Below are 25,209 nucleotides of genomic sequence, written 5' to 3'. Positions count from 1 at the left end.
AAATCGATACAACAACCCTCAGTCTCCAAGAGAAATGCCTCTTATTTATTATTATTTATTAAAAGTTTTTATGAATTGCCTTTTGCCCACAGGGGTTCCCAAGGTGATATACAGCAAGTACAAACGATACATATCAAAAACACCAATTAAAAGCAGGACAGAACCATCATTAAAACAAAACCACAGAGCAGAATTAAAACTGCATCAAATGCCAGGCAGAACAAAACAGTTGTTACAGTCCACTTAAAATCAGGCAAAGGTGGGGCCATGCTGACTTTCCTTGGGAGGAATCCCACAATTTGGGAATGCTACAGAAAAGGCCCTGCCTCAGGTATCCACCAAACTGGCCTCTCTTAATAGTGGGGCATACAACGGGGCCTCTGATTAGGATCATAAATTTTCAGCAGCTTCATACAGGAGGTCTTACAGTTATCCTGGCTCCAAACCTTTTAGGACTTTACAGGTAAGAACCAGCACCCTGAACCGTTCTTCGAAACAGACTGGAAGCCAGCATAGTTGATGTAAGACTAGCGTTATACTGTGCCATAAAGCACATACCTGATAACAGTCTGGCTTCTGCATTTTACACCAGCTACAGTTTCTGATCCCTCTTTGGTGATGTTCTCATGGAGGGCAACCCATGCAATGCTGAAAACAGTTCCTCAAAGTCTGGACTGGGCAGATGATGATACTGCCACCATGCATAGATACTGGGATGAGGTGTACAAATATCCCCCACATCACCATAGAGAACAAACAAATTCAAAAGGGAAAGAAGACACACATCCACCGTGCTTTTTGTTTGACCTTTATTCTGTTCTTGGAATTCACCATCGGAAAAGGAAAAGACAGGCAATTTCATTTTCAACAGCCCTGCTTGCCTTGGTCACCAGCCTCCTTTCCCACCTTTCTTTTTCTTCTGCTGTTGCTTCTTCTTTGTTGCTGCTGCACCAACAGGCTTTTGATGCCTGGGTGGTATCATGCTGCTTGTCGATGCAGATGGGACTATTGTTATGGTGCCAGGCCTCGGGGATGTAGGTGGACTACTTGCAGTCTTGCTAGCATCCCTGTAGAAAAAAGACATAAACAGGATTACTGGTAGCAGAGGATGGTTTTGATGGTTTCGATGAAAAGACAGATGTCCAGAGAAAAACCAGAACAGAAGCAAAAAGGACAGGCGTGTGAAGAGCAACAGACGGCTGTTTGGCACGAACACCTCCAACCCTCGCTCTCCTGGCCTTGCAGCTCACGTATGGAAATTTAACTCTTAAGTAGTGATCTAACTGCCAACAATTACTTTCACACATAGAGATTAGCTATACAATGTATTTTCTGTTATCCCACCAGCAGCAGAAACAAAACAAGGAGGTTATACCACACACAGACCCCAGTACATATCATTTTTATTACTGTTTGCAGTGAAGAACATCTTAGATATGAACACTACATAGGAATTCTAGTTTTTGTTGTCAATAAACAGAGGCCTGCATAAGAATTGAGCCACTGCAAACTAGTATTCTGCAGGTGCTAATATATATATATATGTGCATGCCATTCATAAACGAAGGCAGATAAAGTTTGTATCTTTGAGTTTTCAAAGACTAAATTAAGCAGCCTGCAAATTAGCTTGGCTTTAGAAGTCGGAATGTTTATACCTGACAGCAAATATTGGCAAGATATTGACTAATTCCCACTAAATGTTGGGAAGGGATGTGGAGTAGCTGTAATGGTTTGTTCCTCACTTTTCTATGCCAGATTCATTTTTGGCACTTTGCTTCTGGGCCAATTAAGCATGGCTGTCTTTGCCCATATCCCAGTGTGAGGTATGTTGATTGCTAAGCATATAAATAGGTTTGAGATTAAGCTGAAGATTAGTTCCACATAGGCTGAAGTCACCAAAGGCACCAATGGATCCCTAAAAGCAGAGGAAAGCAAAGGTATTTCCCAATGCAGTTCCGGGGGGGGGCAGTTGGGTCCTCTCCCAGGTGAAAATTGCAGGTTTCCTAAGCAGACTTCCCTTTCTAGCTCTGGAAAAGCAATTCACGAGAAGGTGGAAGAGAGAAACACAGACGGAACTGGAGACATATGGGACATTTAAGTTTTATACTTAAAAATCATCCACAAGATGAAAATGTTCTAAGGGAACCTGGCTTTTTGTACCCTGTGCTAATAGTTCACAAGTGGAGGCCAATGGTAAGGTATCTGTGTCCTCGATAGGGCCATTTCTTTCATCTGTGTAAACTGGGAGCTTCCACAGCACAGGGGCTGAATACTTATGCAAGCAACATGCTTCAGTTTTTTATGTCTCACAAAACATTTCCCAACATAAAACCAATGTCACCTTACAATAATTGATTCTGAGTTTCAGTGTTTCAAAATAAAATATCGTACAGAACGAAATTACAATGTACCATTTGTAATTCAGTAATATGAGAGCAGTAGGGGTCTGACTGCTTTTGCAAGGCACTGTATTCCAAGGACAAGACGCCTTGGCAACTGCTAAGCCTGAGCAGCACCTTCCTAAGCAAAGCACAGCAGATGGTGGTAAAGCATGGCTACAAGCTTTCATTCCTCATCGTTTCTACAAGCTTCTAGGGCTATGAGTTAAAAACCACCACCACCACCACACGTTTTACACTGCTTCCCAATGTTTAAGAACCATGGAACTGAAGCAAATAATGGGATAGGGTCCTCTTCAGGGAAGGCAAGACACCTCCAGATGGGGCATGTGGTAGGATACTTTGAAGGCTACGGAACAACCCACAGCCTTCAGAGTTGTGAAGACAAGCTGCAGCTGGGGATCACTCCTTCCCAGGAGCTAGCTACTTCCTCCTCCCAGTGTATGTGGGCGCGTGAGCACACATGCACACATGTGCACACACACAGAGCCCTGATTCAGGTAGGACTCCAGGAGAGATTGAGATCTTCAGCCACCAAGAGTTGTTCAGCTCCTGCATGTTAGATGACTGACCTGAGTAGCCATGTGGGCTCCTGCTGGGAAGAGGGGCGGGATATAAATCAAATAATAAATAAAATAAATAAATAAAATTACCTTCTTTTCTTTGCCCACACAGCCTGCCCATCTTCTTGGACCCATTCATCCTTCTATAGCGTGATGTCCCCTGCCAAGTATCAGAGCTAGTTTCAAAGAGCCTTGTTCTCTCCCTCTATGTCCTTTGTGTATGGTAACTACAGAAGGGGATCTTCTTCTCCACTTCCTCACTGTGAATCTCATTCTCTATTTGGTGCTAGAGATGGTGCATAATATTCATCTTCCTTTGATTGCCCATTGCCCAGGGACACTGACAGGATAGGAACCATAGCTTGTGAGCTTGGATCCCATTACTCACAATTCAGAGGAAGCTGCTGTTGTTGCTCCCTGCGTTCCTTTACCAATCTGGTCCTTCTTCTTGCCCTTCTTCCTCCCCCGATAGTAGGAACGTTCCCGCATTGGAAGCCAGCGCTCAGGGTCAGGAGTCACTTTAGGATCACAATTCTTTGGTAGTTTTCCTAAGTAGTATTCAGCATGGGAGAGTCACTTGCAGATTCTGATTTAAGAATAGCTACACTGCAGGTAAACTCATGTTAGCCAAAGCTGTACATCATTCCCATGGTCAGAGACAGACAACCCTCCCACTGTGTGCAAGCCACAAATACTGTCTTAAATTTTAAATACATGCTTTACATTTTCCTTTCAGCAATAACAATTTGGTTGTTGCAATTAACATACTATACCTAGAGTTAAATCCTATGGAGAACTGACTTCCCACAAGACCATTGAGACCTATTACAGAAGTCTTTCTAGTTCAATCCCCAAACATTAATCTACTCTAGCATCTTGTCTCCAACAGTGGCCTGTCAGATGCTTTTGGGGAGTTCACAAGCAGAAAATGAAGGCAAAGCCCTTCTGTGATGTTTTCCCTTTTAACTGGTATTCAGAAACATATCACCTCTAAAGCAAGAACAATGCCAAGAAAAGCTACCGTTGATATTGCACAATTACTGGGATTTCCTAAGTCCTGCTGGAAGCCAACTTGGTTTGAACTAAACTTCTTGAATCATTTTTGAAAGTTCTACCCTAGGCTGACAAGTGTATAGATAGGGAACCTGCAGCTCTCCATATGCTGTTGGCATCCCAGTTCCCACCTGCCCCAATCAGCACAGCTAACAATCAGGGACGATGCTGTTTTAATATTTAACTGTTTATAAATATTGTAATAAATATGTTAAGCATTTAAAATATTTTAATAAATAATAGGAACATAGAAAGTTGCCTTATACCGAGGCCTACCATCAGGCCCTCTAGTTCAGTACTGTCTACGCTGACTAGAAGCTGCTTTTAAGGTCTCAGAGAGGAGTCTTTCCAGCCCTACCTGGAGATGCTGAGGACTGAACCTGGGACCTTCTGGGAATCCAACAACACCTGGAAGGCCACAGGTCCTCCAGCCCTGGTTTAGATCCTTCTAAACGACTTCCCCATCAGCACTTTTTTACTCCAAAGAACTAGAGAGCCATTGGTAAACAAGGCACTCACCCTTCTTTTTCTTCTTCTTCTTCTTGACGTCCCCTTGGCTAGGAAAAAAAAGAACCACATGAGCACACATTAGCCTGCTTGAGATGCAGCAGAAAAAACAGAGCTAACAGATGCCAAGGGAGACATCTCTCTGGCACTAGTTTAGAGGAAAAGATGAGGCAGTTTGTAACTGGAAGATACTTATTTTGGTTGCCGAGCTGGACTTTTTCATATCAACACTGATTGAGAGGAGCAAGGATTTTTAAAAAAGGCTTCTTTACCCTTGTTCTTTCTGCTGGTTCTCCGTTGTGGGTTTCCCTCCTTTCTTTCGAATGTATGTAGCCCCATGTGAGTTTTCAAGCGCATCCACATCTACTTTCAGAGACATTGTGTCCGAAGAAGGCAAGTGTTTGCTAAGACTATTGTAAGGGAGGAATTAAGGAATAACAATATGAATGCATTAAGCAAAAGAGAGAATCTTCTCAAGGTATCCAAGGTAGTTTAATGTATACAGTAACAACAGAGACTAAGAGTTGAAGGTGGGAGACCTGAAGAGTTATTTGCTGTGTAGGAAAGTGAACATTATAGAATGGGGTAACAGATTTCTTTGTATCTTCTGAAGTGGAAGGGCAGAGTGACCACAAGAACCTAAGCTTCTAAAAAGGAAGGGAGGTGCTTGGCAAATACATTCTGGGGTCAAAACAGTCGGATAGTGTTTTGCATATCTGTTTTATGGGAAAATGGGGTTGAAAGGAAAGACTGTCAACTCAGCTGTACTGACTTTCCTTTGCAACGCCCAGTTGGAAGTGTGCAATGTATGAACTGAGAATGTGCACTATGAGACAACAGTGAGGCTCAAAAGGATGTCTGGTGGGACGTGAAAGTCTCAAAGCATGCCCCAGAATCTTCTGTAATGCACAGCGGTATTTTAACAGGCTTGAAAGAGTCCTTCAGGAGATAAGTCAGTATGGCATCATACTCTAAAAGTAGAAACTTTGACAAGCATCACTGTAGCAATTACACCCATTTGAGAAAGTGGCCAAAAATGCTTCCTAGTCTCACTTCCCAGCAGCACAAAGAAGGATACACTTTCGCTTTTTCACCATCAACCAGGGAGTATGCAGAGATGAGCTGGGCCAGGGTATGGACATCATCTGGATTTTGCCTACAAAGTACAGAAGTGCAAGAGTTACAGCCATTTCTAGAGAAAACAGTCAGCCAGGTATTGCACATCACAGGAAGGACTCCTGCATATAAGTAACCAAATGAAACACCCTTCCTCCACCTTCCAAAGGAGCAACAAACAATATTTTCAAGAAGCATACAGTCTCTGCACTTCTTGTTTAAGATAAAGCTGCAGGTCAGAGCTACTCCTGTAACCATGTCTACCAGGCGAAAGGGGCATGAGAATCCAACGACTAAGAAGGTTACTTACTCTGTGGATGTTCCAGCACTCATATTTTTACTGGGGCAACACCTATTCACTTCAATACTTACCAAAGACCAGATGCATCCAAGTATTTTGATGCTTGTTAGGTAAAAAGTTTGTCCAAAGCACAGATGGAGTCACCATAATCAAGGATACCTTCACAGGAGACAGTGCTAGACTCTGACTCAGGTTTAAGCCCTTTTTTAGCCACAAATCCCACTATGTGGCTTTAGAAGCCAGTGCCTCAGTTCCAGATCGACAAGAAAAGGTCAGTAGGGACCTGCTTCACAGGGTTGCTGTGAAGCCAGAGGAAATGGGAGTAGCTCCCATCCCCAAGAAACGGCAGCAGCAGCAGACCAAATGAGAACAAAATAATGAATATTGTAGAGTTACACGAACACAATCTTATCAGAAAAATTCCAAGAGTATCAAAAATATATTGTACTCCTGAAAGAGCACTTACAATTGGGGCTTCTTCACGTGCCTTTTCACTATAGGCCAGTGTAAGGGGTGGGGGTTAGATGGCACCCTTAATGATTTATTGTAATTGATGAAAGTATTTTTGTTTTGTTGTAATTTGTGGATATTTTGTCACTATGATAATATGTGAAATGGATCCTTGAATTTTGCCAATTGTTTATTTTTAGTTACATTCTGAATTATTATAGGATGACAGTGGGGGTGGGGGTGGTATATTTTGTCATTTAAGAACATAAGAACATAAGAAGAGCCTGCTGGATCAGGCCAGTGGCCCATCTAGTCCAGCATCCTGTTCTCACAGTGGCCAACCAGGTGCCATTTCTATGGTTGTAAATCACCTTGAGTACAGTAATGTAGAAAGACGGTATACAAATGAAAAATGAAATGAAACTACAAAATCATCTCCATCTAGGAAATGATGGGTGAAGTGCAGTGCAAGTGTCTTGTGCCACATGCATCAGAAAGGCACTGCACGCTCTCTGTGGTACAGAAAGCAAAATAAAAGACAACCCTCACACTGGCTGTGTAGCAACTGGCTCCAGCTGAACAACGAAGTAGGAAGCGCCTTCAATGAAAGAGCTACCCCAAGAAAGGCAATGGCATAACAAGAGAGTCACAGGGTGGCTAGCGTGCCTACAGAAGTTCAACTCTGCCACAAGTGGTTTACAGTTCAAAAGATTGCAAATAGAGGAAGTGGAGGGACAAGAGAGAAGGGCCAAGTGGATAACTGAATTGGAAGAGCCAAGCATGACTGACTTTACGAGAGAATGAAATTACCTTTAAGAGAACAGACAAGAGGGAAAGCTCTGGAATCTGGGTGAGGGCAGCAGCTAAGATGGATCAAGTACCAGTGGTAAGAGTGGACATGTACTGGGATGTCTGAATGCAAGTAGCCCCAAAAGGACCGAACCCACATATACAAAGAGGGTTTTTTAAATGTCCAGTGCACACATGCATTTTGCTCTGGACCTTTTGGTCAAAAGCTTTCTGGAAAAGCTGAAATGGTGGGGAAATTGCTTTGGCCCACCCACCCCCAACATATACACTGTAAAACTGCAGCTTCTGTGTAACTTTGTTCAATGTTCAAAGCTGTTAGTGAATATTTGGGTTGTATCCAATGCTGTTGTTCTGCTTGCACAACAGAACTTTCTCCTCTTCCGCGGTGTACACCCCCGGCACGCTCTCCAAATCTGCTCCAGAGGGTCTTCCCAATCCTCCAGAGCAGATATTGGAGGAACACCTGGAAAGGAGAGGAAGAGGAAATCCCACTGTCCAAGTGGGATCCCACTCGTGCAACATTTGCTACAACCTGTTTGCTTGTAAATATGCTTTCCCTTGTTTGCTGCATGAAGATATTGTTTAATACTACTGAAGTAACTGTCAATTTCTCTTTCCAAAGTTAGTGAGCCCACTTGTCTTTGCCTATATGACTCGCTTATTAGGAAGTGACTTACTTCCACAGCTCCTCCAGATCACTGATGGCTTCCTTCTTCCGGCCGTGTTTTAGCTTGAAGTTGGCAGCTTCCCTGATTAGTGACAAATGAACTGGAGACTTTGGCTGGGGGTGGAGGGAAGAAGTTTGCTTAAGGTTAAATTTGAAAACAGCTAACACAATGACATGAGTGATCATCCTTTTTTTTTTTAATCTGTTGAAGAGACAGATTCACACTTGGAGCCTTCAGAGTCTAGGGGACTCCTAAGTCCCTGGGGTGTGTACCCCAAAAAGCTGACCCATTCACACAAGGATTTCTGCATGTATAACAGACCTTCCCCTCCTTCTCATCCCCCATTTGCCCCCCCATCTGGTCTGGGTTTATCCCAAGCCTCTGGAGCAGCTTGAGGGGACACAAAGGAAGAGGAGAGGGAGGGGACATTCCATTGTGCAACTGGAAGTCCTTGCATGAATCTAGTTTCACTGGATACAGCCCTATGTGTGTATGTCTATTAGAGCCGCAAGACTGCAACCACACTAGGAAGTTCAGAATACTGCCTTTTAATAGCTGTGCAATTATTACTACTCCAGGTTATAACCGAGTCTTCCATCAAGATATTATTTATTTATTTATTATTTGATTTATATCCCGCCCTTCCTCCCAGCAGGAGCCCAAGATAAGGATTCAGTCAGGAAATTGTAGACCGCAGAATCATTTTTCACAGACTTCTAAACAGCTGAGGCACAGCCCACTTTTTTCCCTCAATTAAAAAGCATACTTCACCTTGTACACACCACACAGTCTAAACTAAGAGCAGAAGTTGCCAACCTTTTGGGGCCCATGGATTCATTTGCAAACCAAGAAGCTGCCACAGACACCATACATACACAGCAACCTATTCTACTGCATTCTTCTTTTGAGCCTAATTTCAGCAGCAGGATGGGACCCTGCAGGTGCCGGGGGGGGGCTCTGGGAGTGTATGTGCACCTGCCATGTTGACAACCCTTGACTTAGGGTGTATAAAGGTAAGAACTACCCCACACCAGAAGATCCCTCCCTCTGAATATCTGCATGCATCTCTCTGAGGCCAGATAATTTCGTGGTCTCTGTGCATTAGGAGCAACTGAAAGATCCCAATCACATCCACTGTAGACAAATGGCAGAATTAACCTACCCCAGTGAAAGATGACTGGAAGGAGACAAGGCCAGGAACAATAAATCATGCATAAATGCAACAGGCAGCCTCCTTTGTGGGTGGAGACTTTGGGCTCATGGGAGATTTTATTTATTTTTTGTGGCCCAGTAGCAGTTACAAACCATTTAAGAAACAAGAGACCAGCAGATCCAGAGGATTATAAATGCCCTTTTACATTATGAAGATACAGAATGATGTACTGAACATATTCCTACTATTTTGTTTTGTTGGGAAAGTAATACAAATTGAACACACAACCTGGATAGTTCATGTACTTGGATCTCACTGGACTGTACTACTTGCCTGGAATTTTTGATACCATTCAATCGCTTGTGCCAAGACCTCTATGGCACTATCAATATCTTCTTCATGGCTGTACATTGTCACTAATGCGGACACCTATAGCCATTTAGAACACAACAGTAAAGTCAGAAAGATATTTAGCAACGAAATACTAGAATAATAAGTATGATAGTTTAACATTTTAAAAAATTCTAATTGTAACTTTACTACTTTATTAAGTTGAATCTTGTAACCAAATTAAAAATAACATGATGATGAAGCAATATTTACTTTTACTATGACTGTTCAAAAGTAATGGAGTGAAGTGGTAGCACTTGAAACAAAGCAGCCTTGAATACTACAAGAAAGTGTGCAAGTTTTATAAAAAAATAACCATCTTTATTGCTGTGTGTTTTGTTCCCACCAACAGCACTTTTCCGAAGTGCCCAAGCAGTCCACTTACATTTCTTAATATTCCTTACAACTACTCTGTAAGGGAAGCCATATCAAAGCTTTAGAGACTGCTTGCTCCTATATAGGCTGGACTGGAATTAAGGTCCATGTTGGAGGCATTGCTCTTAGAGTCACCTTGGGAGATTCAGTGAGCAAGCAAACGAGAGGGGTCTTTTCTGAGGTGGGATGCTGCAACTCTGGAGGAATGCTCTCCCAACTGAAATTATTTCACCAAAAGCTGAAGGCGCTTATTTTGAAAGGCTTTTAATGTATAGCACCTTAATTTGTTGCTGTCACTTTTGACATGCAACATCTTTTACTGTTGCTGTTAGGTTTTTGTTTTGGTTGTTATGAATTGCTCTTTGTTACTGATGTTAGAAATTGGTGGTTAGTTATACTTTTAAACAATTACATGTTAGGGCTTTATGCCATATACATCTGAGTACTTTTAGTAGAAAGCAGGATATTATTATTATTCCCATAATTACATGGGCAGAACGAGCCTGGATCTTTTACCCAACTTAGAAATGAAGCAAGTCAAGGAAACCATTTATATAAGATCACAGCATTCAGGATATTATGGTGCAGAATTTTGGTTATTTACAACCTTGCGTCAGAGCCAGGCTCACAACCACTGCTAGATTACTGGAAAATATTTGTTTTGTTGCCTTGCACACATCTAGCAACCGAAGGCAGAAGAGACCAAGAAGCTGGTAAATGCTAACTCATGTGGGCTAAACACATTATTCATCAAGAGTCCAAACATAACTTATATGTATAAGCCACCTAAAAAATATGAAAGCAAGAGCTATTTATTTGTGCCTTTTAAGGCTAGACTATAAGATCCAGAATGGCATGATAGGAGAATGACACTGAGGTGTGTGGGGGAGGGGGAAGGGAAGTGTCAGCAGAAAGCTCTGCATGTGTTTAGATTTAGCTGCAACTTACCATGCCTGGTTTGTGCCTTAGCTCTTCTATAGACCTCAGGATGACACATGCTTTGGTGACACTGCCTTTAGACAGAAAGAGCACAGAACAGAGTTATCGATAATTTTCTGTAGCCCTCTGCTAGGGCATCAATTTTTCAATCTAGGAACCCTCTTTTTATTAGACAAGTAAGGAGAAGCAGAAACATTCAATCAGGGCTGTGTGCATGCTACAATTCTGCAAGAGCCAGCATCCCAAGAAACTCAGCCTTTTAGTTAAAAAGCAAAAGTTTCTAAGCTTTATGAGTGAAAAATATGCTTGAAAGCATGTGGTAAATAACTGCTTTCTTAAGTCTTAAAAGCCGAAGGTATGTTTAAATAAGAATTCTACTGGTCACAAGTTAGGGGTTCAGTGCTTCACGCAGTTAATTACTCCTCCCCATAGTAAAACCAAAATAAATTATGCAAAGTACTCTTATTTTTATAGTTCTACAATTTAAGTGAATTATACAAATTTGTTCAACTTGCAAACTTTACACACAGTGAAGAATTCAGCTGTTTTGGGAATTTTCGAGCGTGTCCTTTCCTGCCTTTAATTAACCTAAGCATCCCCCAAAAGGCAGTCTCCATGCAAGAAACAAATGAGTTAAGAATGACAGCCATAATAGTAGCAATTATGTGGAAACAGTATAAAACTGATCTGCACATCAAGATTCTTTCCAAAGGAAGCTGGGCTACAGTACCTTGGGCAACTTTCAATTGTGCCATCGTCAGCTTAATCTCTGTTGCTTTCTCTGGGTGCTGATCAGCAAACTCCTATAGGTCAGAAAAAGAAGCACAAATCAAGAGGCTCGCTACTTACAATATGACAAGTATTTCCATTCTCCTCAAATTCCCCCCACACACACACACATTTGCAAGATTAACCAAGCTGCAACATTTTATCCATACCGGTGCTGTTAACAACCCTAGCCTCCAACTATAATAAATCTAACCAAGGGCTTTAAAAAGGTCACTGCAGAAATAGTGCTGGATATACTTAGCTTTGAAAGGCAAAGAGGAATTCAAGCATGAGAGAAGGAATTGTTGTTATGTGCCTTCAAGTCGATTATGACTTATGGCGACCCTAAGAATCAGCGACCTCCAATAGCATCTGTCGTGAACCATCCTGTTCAGATCTTGTAAGCTCAGGTCTGTGGCTTCCTTTATGGAATCAATCCATCTCTTGTTTGGCCTTCCTCTTTTTCTACGCCCTTCTGGTTTTCCCAGCATTACTGTCTTTCCTGGCGAATCATGTCTTCTCATTATGTGTCCAAAGTATGATAACCTGTTTCGTTATTTTAGCTTCTAGTGATAGTTCTGGTTTAATTTGTCCTAACACCCAATTATTTGTCTTTTTTGCAGTCCATGGTATGCACAAAGCTCTCCTCCAACACCACATTTCAAATGAGTTGATGTTTCTCTTACCCACTTTTTTCATTGTCCAGCTTTCACATCCATACATACAGATCAGGAATACCATGGTCTGAATGATCCTGACTTTAGTGTTCAGTGATGCATCTTTGCATTTGAGGAATTTTTCTAGTTCTCTCATAGCTGCCCTCCCCAGTCCTAGCTTCTTTTGATTTGTTGACTATTATCTCCATTTTGGTTAATGACTGTGGCGAGGTATTGATAATCCTTGACAAATTCAATGTCCTCGTTGTCAGCTTTAAAGTTACATAAATCTTCTGTTGTCATTACTTTAGTCTTCTTGACGTTCAGCTGCAGTCCTGCTTTTGTGCTTTCCTCTAACTTTTATCAGCATTTGTTTCAAATCATTACTGGTTTCTGCTAACAGTATGGTATTGTCTGCATATCTTAAATTATTGATATTTCTTCCTCCAATTTTCACATTTCCTTCATCCTGGTCCAATTCCGCTTTCTGTATGATATGTTCTGTGTATGGATTAAACAAGTGATAAAATATACCGCTGTCTCACACCCTTTCCGATTGGTTTCTCCATATTCTCTCCTTACAGTAGCCTCTTGTCCAGAGTATAGGTTGTGCATCAAAACAATCAGATGCTGTGGCACCCCCATTTCTTTTAAGGCATTCTATAGTTTTTCATGATCTACACAAACAAAGCTTTGCTGTAGTCTATAAAGCACAGAGTGATTTCCTTCTGAAATTCCTTGGTCTGTTCCATTATCCAACGTATGCTTGCGATATGATCTCTGGTGCCTCTTCTCTTTCTAAATCCAGCTTGGACGTCTGGCATTTCTCGCTCCATATATGGTAAGAGCCTTTGTTGTAGAATCTTGACTGTTACTTTACTTGCATGGGATATTAAGCCCAGAGTTTGATAATGACTGCATTCCCTGGGATCCCCTCTCTTTGGAATTGGGATATTTGTATATGAGAGAAGGAATAATGAGTGGAAAAGAGCATGAATGTTCATGGGAGAGATCCAGCAGGATGATGTCTGCACTGGACCTTTTGGACCACGAGCAGGATTAAGGCAACAAACCATGGTTTATAATAATAATAAGTTTATTTGTTATCTGCCTCTCACCTAGAATGTGGGTCCTGAGGCAGATTACATAGATTTAAAAATACACACCCCTTCTAGGATGCACACCTTAACGTGGTGAGGGGGGTTGAGAGTGTTGAAGAAGCTGAGAGCAATGCCGTCAGGAGTCTAGACCAAGAGGCTAGACTCCTAGCAGGGGCACACAAGGCTGAGACACCAGACTAAGATGCATCCAAACTCAGAGGAAGGCTATGGTAAACCACCTCTGAATACCTCTTGCCACGAAAACCCTGTGAACGGAGTATCCAAAATGCAACATGAGATAGTGCTGGAAGATCCGACCCCCAGGTCAGAAGGCACTCAGCGAGCTAGTAGGGAAGAACAAAGGACAAGTACGAGTAGCGCTGTGACTAATGACGCAGCTGGGTCAAAACCAAAAGGAAGCCCAGAGGCTGATGCGCACAGATGCAAAAGGGGAGTCCAGAGTTGTACAACTTACACAATAGGAACATGGAATGTGAGAAGCATGAACCAGGGAAAGTTAGAAATTGTCAAGCAAGAAATGGAACGTATTACCATTACAATACTTGGCATGAGTGAATTAAAATGGACGGGAATGGGACATTTTCAATCAGGCAACTACAAAATATTTTATGCAGGAAATGAGAAATCAAGAAGAAATGGGGTTGCTTTAATAGTGAGAAGTGATGTAGCAAAAACAATTAAGAGCTATAACGCAAGGTCTGAGCGAGTGATATAAATGAGATTTAACGGGAAACCTATTAACATAACCATCATCCAAGTCTACGGTCCAACGGCAAATGCAGAACAAGAGGAATTGGAGAGATTTTATGCAGAAGTACAGGAAGAAATTGATCACACACCAAAACAAGATGTGCTGATAATCATGGGGGATTGGAATGCAAAAGTAGGGAGCAGCTGATCTTCTCGGGATTGATCAGACCCAAGCACTACAGCTGATCTTCTCCTCTGGCGCGATCAGTGGGTTAGGTTCCAGACCCCTGCACTACAGCTGATCTGCTTTTCGGCAGTTTTCACTTTTCAGCAGGAGTCTGGAACCTAGCCTGCCATATGAGTGGGGCCCTACTGTAGAAAAAGAGGAAGACCAAAGTAAAAATGGGTTGATTCCATAAAGGAAGCCACAGACATGAACTTACAAGATCTGAACAGGGTGATTCACAACAGATGCTATTGGAGATCGCTGATTCATAGGGTCGCCATAAGTTGTGATCGACTTGAAGGCACATAACACAAAAATACACAGCATACATAAAACCATACAGAAATTCAAAAATATACAAAAAACCATACATAACCAAATCCATAACATTCTTAAAATCCTTTAAAACTTCAGTATAATGGCATAAAGGGTAGAAATTTAACCAAATACATGCATAAAAGATGGGTCTTCAGCAGCAGTCTAAAACTGGGAGGAGAGGGGGCTGATCTCCTCTCACAAGGGAGGGCATTCCATAGTCTAGGGGACCACAACAGAGAAGGCTCTGTTGAAAGTATTCGCCAATCAGGCTTCAGATATAGTAGGCACTTGCAACAGGCCCTCTTCCCTAGCTCTCATGCGATGGGCATGACTGATGAGAAGGCAGGCAGACAGATACCTAGGACCCCAACTATTTAGTGCTTTAAAGGTCAAAATCAGCATCTTAAATTTTGTTCGGAAGCAAACTGGGAGCCAACGTAGCTCTTTTAGCACAGGTTTAATTTGCTCAAAGTGGCTCTTTCTAGTTAACATCCTGGCAGCTGGGTTTTGAACCAGCTGAAGCTTCCAAGTAGTCTTCAAAGGCAGCCCCACATAAAGCGCATTACAGTAATCCAAACTGGGCATGGGTGGTCAGATCTGAGCGTCCAAGATAGGGGCGCAGGTGGTGCAACATCTGAAGCTGAGTGAAAGCCCCCCCGGCCACCACCACTACTTGATCTTCTAGCAGCAAGGCAGGATTCAAGAGTACTCCCAGACTGCAAACCTGTTCCTTCATGGGGAGTCAACGCCTCTCCTGATATGAACCCACCAGTACACTACGCTCAACATCAAAGGTCCTCCTCCGGGTGCCTACTCCAAGGGAAGCTCGGAGGGTGGCAACAAGGGAGAGGGCCTTCTCAGTGCTGGCCCCCAAATTATGGAATGATCTTTCTGATGAGGTGTGCCTGGCACCAACACTGTTATCTTTTCGGTGCCAGGTCAAGACTTTCCTCTTCTCCCAGGCATTTTAGCATGCGTTTTAAATTGTTTTAAATTTTTCAATTATGTTTTAAATTGTTTTTAAAATATGTGTATGTGTATTAAATTGTGTATTTGTTTTAATGTTTTTGGTTGCTGTAAACCGCCCAGAGAGCTTTGGCTATGAGGCGGTATACAAGTGCAATAAATAAACAAATAAATCCAGAGTGGGCCAACAACCCAAATCCTGGTTAGCATTTCTGCTCACCAACACCTCTGTCTTGTCCACACTCAATTCCAGCTTGTTCACCCATATCCAGCCCATTACAGCCTGGAGCCCCCAATCTAGCACCTGTACTGCAGCCTTGGGATCTGATGTGACCAATATGTAGAGCTGGGAATCATCAGCATACTGCAGGCAGCCTAGCCCACTTCCTTGGACAACTGCTCCCAATGGTTTCATGTAGATGTTAAATAGCAAGGGGGACAAAATGGAGCCTTGCAGAACTCCAAAGGCCAAATGGATGAACTACAGTCCCCCAACACCACCTTCTCGACATGACCCTCAAGGCAGGACTGGAACCAATCAGACAGGTCGTCCCAGCCCCAATCCTCTATGGTAGTCCAGAGGGATACCATGGTTGATGGAATCGAAAGCCGCTGAGAGGTCCAGCAGAACAAATAGGGATGCATTCCACCTGTCCAGTTCCTGCATAAGTCATCCATCAAGGCAACCAAAACAGTTTCAATGCCATGAACCAGGCGAAAACCAGACTGACATGGGTCATGATAATCCGTTTCATCCAAGATCCGCTGCAGCTGGGACCCCACCACATGTTCAGTAAGTTTGCTCAAGAAGGGGAGGTTAGAGACAGGGTGGTTAGTGATTACTGTGATTAAGAATCATGTTTGCAGAGAGTCGATGGATAAGATAATGAAATAGTGCATGTGCCCATGGTGCTATAGTGAAAAGGGAAAGAATTGAAATCAACAACCTGGATCCAGTTTTTAGAGGTATGCATTCAGCTGAACAATGACAATTCAGAGCTCTGTCATCTCTTGCAATTTACTTTCTCATGCAGGAAACTACAGCCTACCTGTAGCAGCTCAATTGCCTTGGTATGTTGCTTCTCTCGACACAACTGAGCTGCCTGGATTAACACAGGGAGGAGATGTTCAGGGCTCTGTGACTGTAAACTTGATGACAGTTTGCGACATTGATCTGCCTAACAAGAGGGGAAAAAATCAGCTAGTTAGGAATGCTGATTCTACAGAAAGGCAGTAGGATTTAGAAGTGTAAGGCAACAAATCGTTGTGCTAGAGTACAGCAGTCTCACCTTACGGCAGCTCATCCCTGCCCTTCCCAGGAACAGAATACAGACAGATATTGTGGCAAAGAATTTGGCAACCTATATGGGGGGTTCGTTATAATTTCCAAAGACAGCAGGTTAACAGTCAATCTTCAGATGGCCTATAGTGCAATCACAATTGTCATCCAAACACTGTATTTACTACAGTAATGGCTTTCAAAATGTGTTCTAGGGAAACCTGGGGTTCTTGGGAAGCTTATCAGAAGTTCCTCAGTGACAAGGTCAGTTATGGCAAACAAGCTTCCCCCTGAAAGAAAGCTTGCTCACTATTACTGGCATTCCCTTATAACAGGTGGGGAAGCCCTGGGCCAATCATGGCCCCCCAGAGGGTCCCGTTTGGACCCCTAAGCCATTTTCCCCAAATCATGGTCACCCACCCACTGATATCACTAGTGATGGTCCACGGATGGGCAGGAGGATAGAGTTTAATTCTGCCTTGGTTGCACAATCCTGCTCTCGGCAAGGAACAAGACTGCACAGCCAAGGCAGCAGGATTTAATCCCTGTTCATCAGCTGAGTGGGGATTAAAACCGTGTGCCAAAGCACCCTTTGGAGCAGCTCACACGTGAAAGCTACTTCAAAAAGGCTTTTGCAAAGACTTTAAGACAGTTCCTGTGCTCCCAGTTCCACAAATGGGACAGCAGGGGCTGTTTTAAAGCCTTTACTAGGTCTCCCCACATTTCCCTTTTCATTCGCCATGACTGGGGATTTAAAGGGGAAGGGGGGAGACTTGAAAGAGTTTTTTCCTAGTATCCCCCTCTCCCTTTAAGTCCCTGGTCACAAAGACTTAAGGGAAACACAAGGGATTTTGGCAGATGGATGCCCCTGCCCAGCAATCATGTGACATCATAATGATGCCATGTGATTAACAGGTGGCCTTTGAGGCAGATCCTGATAAGAATCTGGCCAACAGAACCAAAAAGGCTCCTCACCCCTGCCGTACAATGTACAGCTGCAAGAAGGTATTGGGTATCTTCTAGGAAATACACTCAGTTCATACTGGGCAATGGTGATACCTAACAGAGTAAATTATGTATGTATCTTTCAACATGCCCAAGAACTTTCTGCAATGCACAAAGATTCCATGGCAGATGCTCAGAGGCTCTTTGGCAGACACATCAATGTGGAAAAACTCCCTGGTGGTAGAAAGTTTGAAAGCCACTAGATTAAAAAAACTAAGGCACACAATCCCATGAAAGAAAAGTTAATGTAAATACAGTATTTCTTGGTAAATATCACATGCTGTTTCCCTACTTGATTTAGAGACCAATTTCTAGAAAAAAATCCTTTGGGAACAAACCAACATACAAGAGTATTTGGGAAAGGTAATAGAAAAATGGTTACCCTGACTATGATGAAAATTGCTATGACATCCCAGAAGATATGCTTATTTTTTAATCTAAACTGGTGGAGAGGTATCAATGAGGGTCTAAGAAATCAAAGGGAGAACAGGTCCCCATAAAAGCTTTCTTTTCTTAAACATTAGCTTTCGAAACTTGCCAAATTTGCGGGACCACATAAACCCATGTATGATCATGATGAACTGGATTTACAATGTTTTAAATAAGGGCTGACATGTTTAAGAAAGTCATATGGTACAGCTCTCTTAGGATTATACTACTTCAGAAGGGGGGGGATTTCAAGAGTGAATGTTCCATCATGACACACGTTTCTGCTGTGGAATGTTTGCCTGTTGGGGTGAAAAGTTCCTGTCTAGCCTTCTCTTAATCTGCTAATTTTCTATGAGCTTGGATTTTTTTTAATATGGGGAAGAACTCATTTGCATTTTGAAGCAGTATATTTTTAGGAAGACTGTATGTAAAAAAATTAGCAATCTGACTCTAAGGTAAATGATGCATCAAAACAGTAACATAACATTACCTGGTTGGTGTACATGGCCAGCAAAGCTTTATTAAATTCTATTGCTTGGAGCTGTTTCTTTGAGAGTTTGTGCTCAACACCTTCAGCATTGGTCAGTTTCACCTTTTTCTTTGAGTCAAAGACATTTTGGTCCTATGAAATGCAATACAGGACAACAAGATGCATTTCTCAGTCAATATGAATGTGACATATCCGAGGTCCTTTGCTACTATTATGAGACACCACACTCCTTTTGCATATTTTTTAACAAAAGGTACAATGTGAGGTAGAGATGTCTGAAGTAATATTAGTCTGAAGTAATATTTCAGAAACACACCTGAGGAATTATTAGGATAATGCTATACCTTGTTAGTAGTAATGATGTTGTTGGCAATGACAGCAAGTAATCCGACATCCGTTGGCCTGTAGAGAACAGGATATATGTGCATTTGTAAATGTATGTTCTTTTTAAAAAGGTGCTGAGATCACCACTACATTTTAGGAAAGCCACTTACTTCAGTTTGATTATCTGATTGTAAAGTTGCAAAGCGTCCTCTGGGTGACCCTGCAGCTGCAAAATATAAGCCATCTGACCATGAATAATGGCCAGTTCAGACTCAATGTCTTCTTCGGTTACATCCTGAAGAAAAACATTTTTAAAAAAAATGTTAACACATTACCTTGAAACACAGCCTGGTTGATATTTTAATTCATAAGCTTACAATTAAATGCACCAGTTATATTTTAGTCACAAATCAATAGGCAAGATCCAATGCTGAGCCAGCAGACAAAACAGCAGTTCTCCTCCACCCTGCAGCCCCCCCCCAAATCTGCTCTGAAGGGTCCCCCCACAATTCTCCAGAGCAGATTTTTTGGGGGAGGGGTGCAAAAGCTGCTAGTAGGGAGGAGAGGAATGGTAAATCCAATTTGTGTTAGTAGAAGTGTGCTGCACAAGTGGGATGCCACAACTGGGTATCACCCCAAACCTGCAAGTATATTACTGGTAACTAACATATTTACTAATAATACACACTTACTTACAGCAGTTCTTACTTCTGAATAATTTTGCTTAGGATTGCACTGTTGGTACAATTTATCTCAATGGTTAGTTATGCAAGCTCTTAAATCTCACCCACTGAAATCAATGGAACATAAAGGTGCTTCACTTTGGCATTATTACATTTAAAGCAAATATAATTTTTAATGGTTTTAAGTACGTAATAAAAGCTCTGGATTTTTAAATTGTTAGTATCAGCAATAGCCCTTGCTCCCAAGTGCATATAGCTTGATTCTACACTAACATTTCTTGGTGAAGACATTCATGGGAACAAGGTACACGGCTTTTTAAAAGGCATGCAAGGGAAAAAGTGCTGTTTGAGAGCACTTTAAATCCAGTGTTACAAAGGAGAACAGGGAAATAATACATATCCAAGTAGATTTATACGATTAGTTTATACACACACAATGCAAATATGAACACTTGCTTAGCACAGAAAGTGTAGTCCTCAATTAACAATAGTGACTCACCGAATCTTCTGAAAGAGACTGACGACACAAATCTAGAAGGAAAGAGTGGCAAATTAATTTTAAACTTAAGAACATAAGAAAATTCCTGCTGGATCACACCAAATGCCTCTCTAGCCCAGCATCCTGTTCTCACAGTGTCCAGCCAGATGCCTACGGGAAGCCAAAAGCAGGACCTGAGTGCAACAGTGCTCTTCCTGCTTATGATTCCCGGTAACTAGTATTCAGAGGCATAGTGCCTCCAGCATGGAGGCAGCACATATTTTGTCACAGCCATGAGCCACCAATTGAGGTTCCACCCATGATTAACATGTGCCTATAGAAGCTTCACTCATATCCCAGAAGTGCAAGGATGATGATGTTTCAAAATATTAATTTTAAAATTTCAAATATAGTTGACAACATAAAACTTGCATACCAAAAAACCACACGTGCAAAATTAACATACAGTAATACCTCAGTTAACAAAGTAGATGCATTCCTGGGAATTACTTCTTTAACAGAAACGTTAGTAGCAGAAGTAGGAATAACATGGAAAGAATGGGGACAGGTTCCTACAGCCACATAGATGGTGGGGACACCTTCAACAGGGCCTCCACTTCCCCTGAATCATACCGGATCCTTCCCTCCCCAGCCCTGGGAGAAAGCAAGAGATCTCTTTAATGCAAAGCACACAGGCCGGTCAGTTTCACCCTAACCAAGCAAAGGCACAAGCTTAGTTTATTGATAGCAAAACAAAGACATAGGCTGGCCAGTTTCACTTTAAAGCAAAGGCACAGTCTTGAAAGTTTATCCATAGCAAAGCAAAGACACTCTCTTTATCAGTTTCACCTTAAAGCAAAGGCATAGCTTATCAGTTTACCAATAGCAAAGCAGACACAGTCCGGTTAGTTTCAACTTAAAGCAAAGGTACAGGCTTGACAGTTTATCCACAGCAAAGCAAAGCTGGTCAGTTTCACCTTTTTAAAAATCCTTCATCAGAAGACTCTTTGTTCCTGGAGGATTGTTAACTGAGGTATTACGGCATTAATATATTTTAGATAATCCTTATATATTTTTTCAGCCTCTCAATATTTCACAGCATAATCATTCTCCATGTCTCTAATTCCTAACTTGCCTTTATATCATAAGATTCCAACTGTTCATTGATATATTTATACTTCTGTGGATTTCGCAGTAGTGCCATCAATTTAACCATCTCAAGTTGTTCCCAAACTTTTCCTTTAATTATATTTTGCTCGGCTTTTGGTTGCTTTTCCAAAGCTTTGCAAATGAAATTCAAGCTATAGTAAGGATATACAAAACTTGCTTTTGCTTATCAAAAGGAATACAAATTAACAATAGTAATTAATACATATTAAGAAAATATGCATTTGATCATTGATCTACAACAGAATCTACAATATGGGAATAAAGGTTGCTCCCACTATTTCTCTATGTTAGAATTATATTTCATTATGATACTTTCCCCTGTTCCTTGTCTTGTCCAAGGGCCAATTTATATATTAAGCAAACTTGTGAGGGTTTTTTTCTGGACTGTTATCACTTTGGATTGCTGCATGTCTGAATGTCCCCATCTAGAAAAAATCTCTTGACACACCTAAAACTAGAAGTCAAAGAGTTCTGCAAACCCATCTCCTTCATATTCTATTGTCCTATGGGCAAAAGTCCCCCCGCCCCGAGACAGCATTCAGACATGCAACCTTTCTCCATCTGCAGCTTGGTGAGAAGGTGGAATCCAACTGGTACCCCTGCACTCCTGGAAAGTCTTTTGATCCAGCAAGCGCTGCTATACAAGAGTGTAGATGCTTTTTGCTGATTCACTCTTTCCACTGCTGTCCCACCCACCCCTCGTCACCTTCCACCCTATTCTGGACAGTTCCTCAACTCTCTGGACTTGATATTCAGGTAGTACTAAAGCCTGCAGTGGAGAAGGGAATCAGAAGGAAAAAAACCTTTTTTCTTCCATTAGCAGAGGTATCGGCTAGATCAAAAGCTCTTCTGTGAGTACAAGGGCACCAAATGGATTCCCCTCATATAGTCCAGGATAAGCCTGACTACTTGATTATGCTTAATGAATAAACCAAGCCTTTCTTCCACAAAATTCCATCCCCACACCATTAAGATCGATGAATATTCCTCATTTGCTTTATAAACAGCTATTTCTAGAACTCTGCTGCAGAAGACCTTTTCTGTAGCAGCCAGGGGCTATGTCAAATGTATTGCACCACCTCTTTTTCTAAGTGTGATCGCCCAGGGCTTCCATAGTACCCATCTCTCAGGGTAGCAATCCTTAAGAAGGACGCTAATTGAGGACAGGCAATGGTGGGCATTTTAATCACTCTTTAGAGTTAGTCAGCCTATCAAGACAGTATTACAAGAGATAATGAACTTCTAATTTTAAAAAGGCATTGCTATGCTACCTCTTTTTACTTTGCATGTTATTCTCTATTCTGATATTAACATTATTTATAAAAAAGACTTTAATCTGAAAGATATAGCCATGATCAATATGTGTAGCCCCCAATACAGCACAGCTCTAACTTGGGATTCTATTGAATAGTCTTTATACTAAGTAGGGATATCAACAGATGCCAAAATATTTCTCAATTAAATTGTACTTTTGGAGGAAGCAATGCTGGTCAGAAGAGTGTGCTGTGAGATCTCCTAAAGGAAATAAAGGTAGTAGTAGTGCAGGGAGAAAACTCAATGCAGTCTGTAAGAACTACAGGTTATTGAGCTGTAAAAGCGTTCTTAAAATATATTGATACATCACTAGATGTCTAGACACAAGAATCCTGTCTCCTCTTTTCTCAGTTTCATTTTTTAAACAATTTAGATCTCATAGCTTCTTTCCACAAAGAAGAGGGAAGGGTAACAAGGAAAGAACAAATTTAATCTATCATTCATTACCTTCTGCTTTCTGTAAGCTTTTCATTGCCTCATTCATCCTGCCTTGCCCGATCAAAGCACAAGCAGCATTGTAACTCAGTTCATAGGTAGCTTCCTGAAGGCCAAGATCTTCCTGGATGAAGCAACAATAGCTAAGTTAACGAAGAAATACCTGGTTTTGAATTACAATGTAAACCTTTGGGTAAGATAGCTAGACATATAGCAAACAATTCTTCCAACACATGAGGAGTTCTTAAATTAGCATGCAGTAAATTTAAAAGCCTCATAATCCGCAAGCAGTGGACACATGCCAATGGTAAGCTATATGAACACCCTTCCTCCTAACTATATACTAGCACAAAAGAGCAATCAAAACTAGAAGACCAAACTCATTTCTTAATATTTGCAACAAAGGTTCTTTTATTCCTAAGTGCACATCAGAAGCATTTAACAAGATGTTGTAATACCTTCAAGGTTCTTTTGAATATATAAAGAGATTTAATAAAATTTCTAAATAAAGAGTTATGCACATATTCAAGGTAACAAACAGAAGTATCATAACATTAAAACCCCCAAAATTAACAATTTATAATCAAACTAAAAGCACAATAACATTCTCAACCAATATAACAATCAATATATAAACAGCAATCAGAATTTACATCTTCAAAAGCCTGTTGATAGAGGCAATTTTTTAACTGTCCACAAAAACATGAGCAACCAGAGGGTTAAGCAAGCTTCTTTGGATAGGGCATGCAATTGTCTTAGTGCTACTACAGAAGAGGCCCTGTCCTTTGTCTCCACCTGTCGTACCTCTCATGGTATGCATATATCATGGTATGTTTATTCTGGGGGTAGCAGGACTAGTAGCGGATGGCGTGGTGGGGCGGTGGGGCCAGCTGCGGCTTACTGGGAAGTGAAGAGGGAGGAAAGAAACAGTGGTGAGGTTAGCACGGTGCAAATGCACTGGCAGAACCAATCCAGTGCTCCCAGCAATGTGTCTGCATTGCACCAATCTCACAAATGCCTCTACCTCCTGGTAAGCAACAGCAATGCAACCAGCTGGAGGTCAGGTGAATAGCAGATAGTGCTCATTCATCCTTCTAGTCTTGAAGTCTCTTTGCAGCCATAAGGGCTTGCAGGATACACTTTCATTGTCCATCTATAAGTCCCCACATCACAGGAATTTAGAAATACATGAACATTCACAAATATTAAGATTTTTCCCCCAAAACCAAGTTAAAATGAACAATATTTTCTGGAAAGTAAGAGGAAACCATAGAATATGTCTGCATCATATCATTTAAAGATACACCCACAACATATGCCTCAAAGAGGCATTATCAGTGTTATATCATCAGCATCAATCTGAACTAACCAATTCCTTCCTATGAAGTTGCTGTGGAATACACACACACGCGTGCGCGCAAAATGCTTGCATTTAACAGAATAATCTCCTTAGTGCCATGTTGAATACAACCCTAACTCTGTACTCTATCTTGAAGATCCTCTACATCCAATTTAAGTTTATAAACAACTATTATGGGTTTAGATTTCTGTAAAACCCATTATTTCCTCCAGCAATGTAGGAGATGCTGAAGCACTCAAAGCTGATGGTCTGTAAAGAGACACCAAATGGTACGATAATTGAAGGTGCTGACATTTAGCACTAGCAGGTAACTGGTATCTAAACTGCATAATTGAAAATGACAAAAATCTTCCATCTGATCCTATTAACTGATATAACATATAAATCCCACTATCAGCCAATTGCTTCACAAAAAGGGCTGCGTCTCTCTATTTCAAATCCAGGTTACACCAGATTTTTAGCACGAACATATGGTCAAAGTGCCCGCCTTTGAAAATTGAGAGATATTTGTGTCATCTATTTAAATTTAATTTAATAATTTGAAAAATATCTAGAGGAAACAGAATACATCAACACGTTATATCCTCTGAGCGCCAACAAAATTACCAATTAGTGTATAAGCTAGATAGCTTAATAGTGGCCACTGGCTTTAATTCAGATTTTAACCAATTAATCATATAGCCAAGAATTACAACAACATTATTAATCAATTTTAATTTATTTATTATAAAATTTATCTCCCATCCTTCCTCCCAAAGGAGTTCAGCTGCAGT

The 25,209-nt window shown here is 41.4% G+C and overlaps 1 protein-coding gene across 1 annotated transcript in view; it reads right to left on the bottom strand.

Moving 5' to 3' along the window:
- Positions 1 to 792: 792 nt before the first annotated feature.
- Positions 793 to 25,209, bottom strand: part of SRP72 (signal recognition particle 72) — a 32,006-nt gene continuing 7,589 nt past the window's right edge. Inside the window, exons 5-19 of the mRNA XM_061635257.1 lie at positions 23,089 to 23,200; positions 20,179 to 20,210; positions 19,167 to 19,291; positions 19,017 to 19,074; positions 18,673 to 18,804; positions 16,519 to 16,647; positions 11,455 to 11,527; positions 10,734 to 10,798; positions 9,354 to 9,449; positions 7,877 to 7,980; positions 5,601 to 5,678; positions 4,795 to 4,932; positions 4,535 to 4,572; positions 3,351 to 3,510; positions 793 to 1,067 (exon numbers count right to left, since the gene is read on the bottom strand). Coding sequence (XP_061491241.1) covers positions 887 to 1,067; positions 3,351 to 3,510; positions 4,535 to 4,572; positions 4,795 to 4,932; positions 5,601 to 5,678; positions 7,877 to 7,980; positions 9,354 to 9,449; positions 10,734 to 10,798; positions 11,455 to 11,527; positions 16,519 to 16,647; positions 18,673 to 18,804; positions 19,017 to 19,074; positions 19,167 to 19,291; positions 20,179 to 20,210; positions 23,089 to 23,200 — 1,521 coding nt within the window. The 3' untranslated portion in view covers positions 793 to 886. The remainder of the gene's footprint in view (positions 1,068 to 3,350; positions 3,511 to 4,534; positions 4,573 to 4,794; positions 4,933 to 5,600; positions 5,679 to 7,876; positions 7,981 to 9,353; positions 9,450 to 10,733; positions 10,799 to 11,454; positions 11,528 to 16,518; positions 16,648 to 18,672; positions 18,805 to 19,016; positions 19,075 to 19,166; positions 19,292 to 20,178; positions 20,211 to 23,088; positions 23,201 to 25,209) is intronic.

This window comes from Rhineura floridana, chromosome 1, assembly GCF_030035675.1.
Source record: "Rhineura floridana isolate rRhiFlo1 chromosome 1, rRhiFlo1.hap2, whole genome shotgun sequence".
NCBI lineage: Eukaryota > Metazoa > Chordata > Lepidosauria > Squamata > Rhineuridae > Rhineura > Rhineura floridana.
This window is presented reverse-complemented; position numbering and strand designations above follow the sequence as displayed.